At 33.6% G+C, this 6,776-nt stretch overlaps 1 protein-coding gene across 1 annotated transcript in view; it reads left to right on the top strand.

Annotated features, from left to right (window-relative positions):
• VAMP7 (vesicle associated membrane protein 7) overlaps positions 1-5,852 on the top strand; it is a 251,842-nt gene extending 245,990 nt beyond the window's left edge. Inside the window, exon 8 of the mRNA XM_053699436.1 lies at positions 568-5,852. Coding sequence (XP_053555411.1) covers positions 568-636 — 69 coding nt within the window. The 3' untranslated portion in view covers positions 637-5,852. The remainder of the gene's footprint in view (positions 1-567) is intronic.
• The last annotated feature ends 924 nt before the right edge of the window (positions 5,853-6,776 follow it).

Here is a 6,776-nt window from a genome sequence, read left to right on the forward strand (position 1 = left end):
TTAATGTAGTCACCAATCAGCAGGCTGCTAAGCTTACATTCCTGCTTTTTCAAATAAAGATAGCAAGAGAACATAGAAAAATACATTATAGGAATAAATTAGAAAGTTGCTTAAAGGGAGATTCAAATAGAGCTAATTTACTCATCATTTTTCTTCGTTCTCTTCCTAACTTTATTTAAAAAGCAGTAATGTAAAGCGTAGGAGCCAACCCATTTTTGGTTGAGAACCTGGGTTATGCTTGCTTATTTGTTGGCCTGCTCCTAAACTTTACATTCCTGCTTTTTAAAAATTGATAATAGGAGTACATTTAAAAGCAGCTTAAAATTGCATGCTCTATCTGAATTATGACAGAAAAAAATGTGGGTTTAGTATCCCTTTAAAATTGCGTGTTCTATCTAAATCATGAAAGAAACATTTGGGGTTTAGTATCCCTTTAATAATTTGTATCTTTTTTGTTTTTTTGCTGTATTTAAACATCCTTCTGACTTCACAAGGACACACAAAAGACACAACTGAGCCACTGAAATTGACAGATTCTTATTATTATTACCTCTTCATTTCTCACAGGTTATTATCTACATCATTGTATCTGCAGCATGTGGAGGACTGTCATGGCCGAGTTGTGTGAATAAGTAATTTCTGGACTCCTAATGCATGAGTGAGTTCTTGAGGAACGAGAAAGCAAAATCCTACCAGTTCCCATGTGTAGCCTCCTACAGAAAAGAGATGACTGATCAGCCTTTTCCTTCAATCACCTCGGTGTGTCGTTCTTCTTAATTTGTCCTCGCTTCCATCCACACCGGGATTAACGCATTATCGCTTTGCCTTATAACACAGAAGACTCACCTGGAGAGCCGGCAGCCTCATGTTGTTCAACCAAGAAAGAAAGTAAAGTCTCTTGTATTTGGCACTAGACACAGATATCCCATACTCAATCTATTGCTTAAAACTTGTTTTTGTACAGTCCAGTTGTTTCCTATTACAGATGTATATTTGAGGTGCCTCCTATAAAACTTTGCTTAATTTTGTACTATAGCTTGTTTTTAATTATCAGTTTACATTTCTTCTGATTTTTTCTTTTTTTTTTTTTTTGTTTAAGTTTGTACATCCCTGTTCTTAACGGTCACTAACAATGTAGTTATTTATTCTTTACTTGCCACCCTGCCAAACCAAGTTAAAAAACAATTGGTGGATGTTCCCCCACAAAACTGGTGATTTTCAAAGAACAGCATTTGTATATACCGATTAATACTGTGAATATCTGCCCAAGCAGTGCTATTTCCATTATAGACTGTGTTTGTGGGTCATTAGAAGGTAATAAAGTCTTCATTTAAATGAAAAGTTTCATCAGTCCCTAGTTATGCTGTAGCATATATTTTGATTAGTCTTACTTGGGTTGAACTGTGAATGTATATGGTTGTTTCATTCAAATTATAGCAAAATATTTCAAAGATCTGGTAAAGGAAGTTGGAGTGGTAAAACATATGTTAAAGGAACAGTGTGCTGTGATTTTTTATTCTCCCCTTTAATGTGTTGCCAATGATCAATTTTACCTGCTGGAGTATATTAAACAGTTTAGATATAGCTCCTTTACCTTTATTTTATCATTTAAAATAGCTGATTTTGTCTGTTGTATCCCCACCTATAATGAAAATGTTAATACTTAAGTATTAGTTATAGAAAATCTATATAAACGAGAAGGTTTAAACTAATCACACTCCAAGTATGGGGTGGGACTGAGAGATACTAAAATGTTAATTTTTCCATTGTTTCATTGGTCTTACTGTCTGTACAGTTAGAGATAAGATAAGGTAGATTTTGTTTATATAGACAGATGAGCTCTCCATGCACGCTCAGCCCATTTCATTGTGTTGTGGTTTCAATTAGCAGCGGCAGCTATTTCATATGCAATAAATACCTTAAGTAGCAATTCCCTTATATTTTAAACTATGCAGTCATCATAACTTGTCATTATAAACACATTAAAGGGAAAACTATTTTACTGTGCACTGTCCCATTAAGTTAACAAAAATAAGATCTAGAAAAAGGTAGAAAGCCAAGCCACAATATTAGACATTTTGCTTCAAACTTTGAAGCCAGCCAACCTACTAAGAATATATGTTTGGAACTGTTGGCGGGACACACACTCACTGTATAACTCTTTTTTTGTAAACATTTCCAAACGGTTTTTTCAAAATAAATCACTGATATTTTGAATTGCAGATAGTGAACGCCATCTTAATAAATAAGTTGACTAAATTTATTGTTTTTTGTTTCCCAAATGATTTATTGTACGTTTATTTTAATGGATTTATCTTATTTTGTTTGTAATGTTTTCTAATAAGTAATATTTTAAGTATCTGGCACAAACGCACTTTCATAAATAAAAATATTTACATATTGCAGTTCTCAACACAATTTACTCATTTCTTAGCAAACAGTTCTGCATAGCCAAGCCAGCTTTAACACAGTCAGGTTTGTTTTTTTCTGGGGGTCTTTATGATGGAAGTTAAGCATTGCTGAATCAATTTTGGTAAAATATGTGTCAGAAATTAAATTAAGAATTTCATGATTCAGAGAGAGCACACTATTTTAAGCAACTTTCAAATTCACTTCCATTATCTAAATGTGCACAATAATTTTATATACACACTTTCTGAGGCACATGTATGCATTTTGTGATTGGCTGACGGCTGTCACATGATGCATTAGAAAGCAAAATGTAACTGACATTTGTCAGCAGAAAATAGACTACTCATTTGAAATTCCAACTAAATGCTTTTGCATTGTTTTTTATTATGTATTTGATTATGAAGTTATACTATGTTTATTGGTCCTTTACAGTATAAAGTATTTTGTTTGTTTAATTGTGCTTCAAAATCTTTTGACTGCCACAAATACTCTGCAGTGCAAGTAGCAGGTCATTTATTTCAGCCTTTGTTTTGATCTATTTCAATACACAATACATGTTTTTAAATCTGTACTCATCAGGGCTATCTGGCCAGTAGAGACAGGGTTTGCATTTAGGGCATCAGCGACAGGCAAACTGGGATGTTTTTTTAATCTAGACATAAACTATACAAATTTAACTATGTTGTAAGTTACAATAAAAAGTGGTTAACCTCATATAGTGTGTTTCTTCTGTGTGCGTTACTCTGCACTTTTTGTTTTCCATTTTATTCAAGAGACAATGTTTAATATAAGCTCATCCTTATCTATACATCATTTCAATCCCTTTTCAATCAACATCTGACATGAAAATGTGTTCTACTACGGTAGTAGTAATGGAGTGAATTCTACCCGGCCTAAAGCAAAGCAAAAATGTTGCAACTTTTTATTGTATTCAGGAGCAGTAAGTTTCACATTGATCATAAAAGTGAGTTGACATTGTTTATGGTCTAAGCATTGGTACTGAATTCCAGTCCTGCACCCCTGAAAGACTAGAACTTGAGGATATCCCTCTTGATTCAAATCATAACTCATAGACTTAGATAAGTCTGCAATTGTAACAACTTCCAGTGTTCAATCTTGTTAATATACATGCCCTGTTTATTGTTGTTTTTTTTATGGGGGGGGGGGTTACATAACATTTTTTGCCTTCTGAAAATATCTTGAACTAAAATAGTTTCTGTGTTCATGTGAGCCTTTTGCCATAATATAAACTTACTGGAGGTCTTCAAGTTTCCTGCCCTAATCCTGCCTTGTTTCAATTTGCTGCTACATATTTTAGTAGTCTACATGAGCAGTGCAACTATTAATCTTTGAAGGTAGTTTTAACAGTCAGAGATATTTTCATTACGGTTTAAAAAAAAGAAAGAGAACCGGGGAAACGACGTGGGCAGTCATCCTTTTCACCCTTGGACAGCAGTTCCACTCGGTGCTGCCACTGGAAACCTTGCTTTATTTCTATTTCCACTTCACTTGTTAGTTATTCGATTTTATTCTCGGCTGGCCAGTGATATTGCCCTAAGCCACCAGTCTTTAGTCCAGTTCTTTTACCCTGGGGGTTAGGACCCCCTAGTGGGTCCCTGAAAAATGTTTGTGGGTCCTGACAAGATTTGATCATATACTTTGTGTTTGTGTGTATGTATGAGCATGTGTGTGTTTATGTTCTGCTTATCGTCCTTGAAATTTCAAACTATATTATGTCTTACCTCCAATTGCTTAGCTTCCTCAAATGATTCAAGAGATGAGCAGAATAGAATACTCTTCAGGCTTTGACCCAGCTATATCGAACCTGGTGTTGAAATCTAGTTCTTGTGAGGTAGAATGACTGGATACCTTCACAGATCCTCCGCCTTCTTTCTTGGGTTTTATAACCAAGACTTGAAAGTGCTGCCACTAAGTTCTTGTGTGTGTGTGTATATGTATGTATGTATGTATATATACAGTATGTATGTGTATATATATATATATATATATACTGTGTATATATATATTATATAAGTAAAACTAGCATATCATGGACTAGTAATTGTAAAGCTTCTTTTGAGCAGTTGTGCAAGTCTGTCATCTCTTCTTCCTTGAACTAAATTAGGTGTGGGTTCCTTTAAATCGGCAATCAGAAGTCTTGTAGACAGTGCTTCCTCAGACTTGGCAAAAGGAATTTTCACCCACGCCTTTCTATAGGTTGCTAATTAAAGGGTCATAAAACCTAACATTTTTCTTTCATGATTCAGATAGGAACAACTTTCCAATTTATTTCTATTCTCAAATTGTACTACTTTTCTTGTTATCCTTTGTTAAAAAGCAGAAAGGTAAGCTCAGGAGTGTGCACGTTTATGAAGCACTATATGGCAGCGGTTTTGCAACAATGCTACATTAGCAAGAGCACTAGATGGCAGCACTATTTCCTGTCATGTAGTGCTCCAGACGTGTGCACACTACCTATCTAGATATATCTTCAACAAAGAATAGCACGAGATAATAGAAGTAAATTGGAAACTATTTTAAAATTGTATTCTTTGTCTGAATTATGAAAGAAAAATGTTGGATTTCATGTCTCTAATGTTGTATATCATAAGAAAATACAAATATTTATAGTTGATGTTGAATTTCTGTATATTCAAATTCATACAATGAATTCTTTGTATTATATCCGATTTGTTGTCTGAGTCAATATTAAGGGCAGTCCTTTTCTCTCCAAACTAGTCCTTGCCTCTCTATGCATTAAAGGGACATGAAACCCCAAGTTTTTCTTTCATGAATCAGATAGAGAATACAATTCTAAACAACTTTCCAATTTACTTCTATTATTTAATTTGCTTCCTTTTTTGTTATCCTTTGCTGAAATCTGCAATCTCCCGAGTAGCAAAGAACCTAGGTTCTAGCTGCTGATTGGTGGCTGCAGATATATAACGATTGTCATTGGCTCACCCATATTAGATAATATAAGTCAATTAGAAAGTTGTTTAAAAATGTATTCTCTGTCTGAATCATGAAAGAAAAATGTTGGGTTTCATGACCCTTTAAAATTTTCAGGTAGGGTAGGGCCATAAAAGGCATATTCTTTAAAAAAAAATCCCAAAGCCAAGAAAAATATATAAAACATTTGATTGTATTAATTTAATCTTTATTAAAAATGAGTATAAACATCCATTGTTGCACGTTACATTTTTGGCAATGTGCTCATTTACATGTCTCTAACGTTTTGATCTTAATTTGTGTAGTGATATTATGTATAAACTTATCTGTTTAAGTGTTCAATTATACACATTTTAATTGAAATCTAACCTTTTGAACAGTTTGAATTTTAAGCTCTAAACTTTGTTCTTATTGTTAAGACTTAATTCAGTGTTATAAGTCTGGCAAATCAAGTGTTTAAATACTAAATAAACAAATATAAATGTGAAGCAGACAATCTGTTTTTCTTGCATCAAATCAAATATATATTTGTGAGTTTAAAGCCATAATAAATATATCTTTGCTATTTAATAAATAAAAAAATAAACTTTTTTTTTTTCAGTACTGAGTTTTATCATTCAATTAAAAATATTTATTTAGTGAGATGAATTAAACCCGTATCAATTTGGTATTCATTTTGAAGATTTGTTTTTAGTCTGTGTTTATCTCCAGTTAATTCTACTTTTGTGAAGCCCTTTTCATTCATGCAACTTGAAAACAATTGAAATTATATTCAACACGGGCAAAAGAAAACAAGACAAAGAGCACATGCTGTAAATACAAAAATATGACACAATGATATGGAAATATGGAGAATGCAGCAAAAATCATATTAGACTCAGGGATACTAAGGCTTACGCAGAAAAGAAGCACAGTCAATAAAAATGGTGAGAAAATCATATATTAGTGAAAGGAGAAGGGATAGGAAGGCTCTAAACAAGTTGGTGGTAAATTTATAGACTGAGATAAGGAAATATAGGGCTAAATTATTGTGCGCCCGCTAACGGGCATATTTACAGGCGCATGATAATTAACCAGCCATTACAAGTGGCAAGCTCGTGGTAGAAATTAGCACTCTTACAAAATGAATTAGAGATCTCTGATTCATTTTCAATGTGCCCCAAATGCTCTCAGAATATAGGGCATTATAGTTTTTATATTAAAAAAATAACTGCACTAGGCAGTTTTGGGGCTTTAAAGTTAGTGGGAGTGGGGTGTTAGAAAAGAAACGGCACTTACTTTATACATTCACCGGTCACTTTATTAGGTACACCGTGCTAGTACCAGGTTGGACCCCGCATTCAGAACTGCCTTAATTCTTTGTGGCATAGATTCAACAAGGTGTTGGAAACATTTCTTAGACATCTTGGTCC

Source organism: Bombina bombina, chromosome 1 (assembly GCF_027579735.1).
Source record: "Bombina bombina isolate aBomBom1 chromosome 1, aBomBom1.pri, whole genome shotgun sequence".
Classification (NCBI taxonomy): Eukaryota; Metazoa; Chordata; class Amphibia; order Anura; family Bombinatoridae; genus Bombina; species Bombina bombina.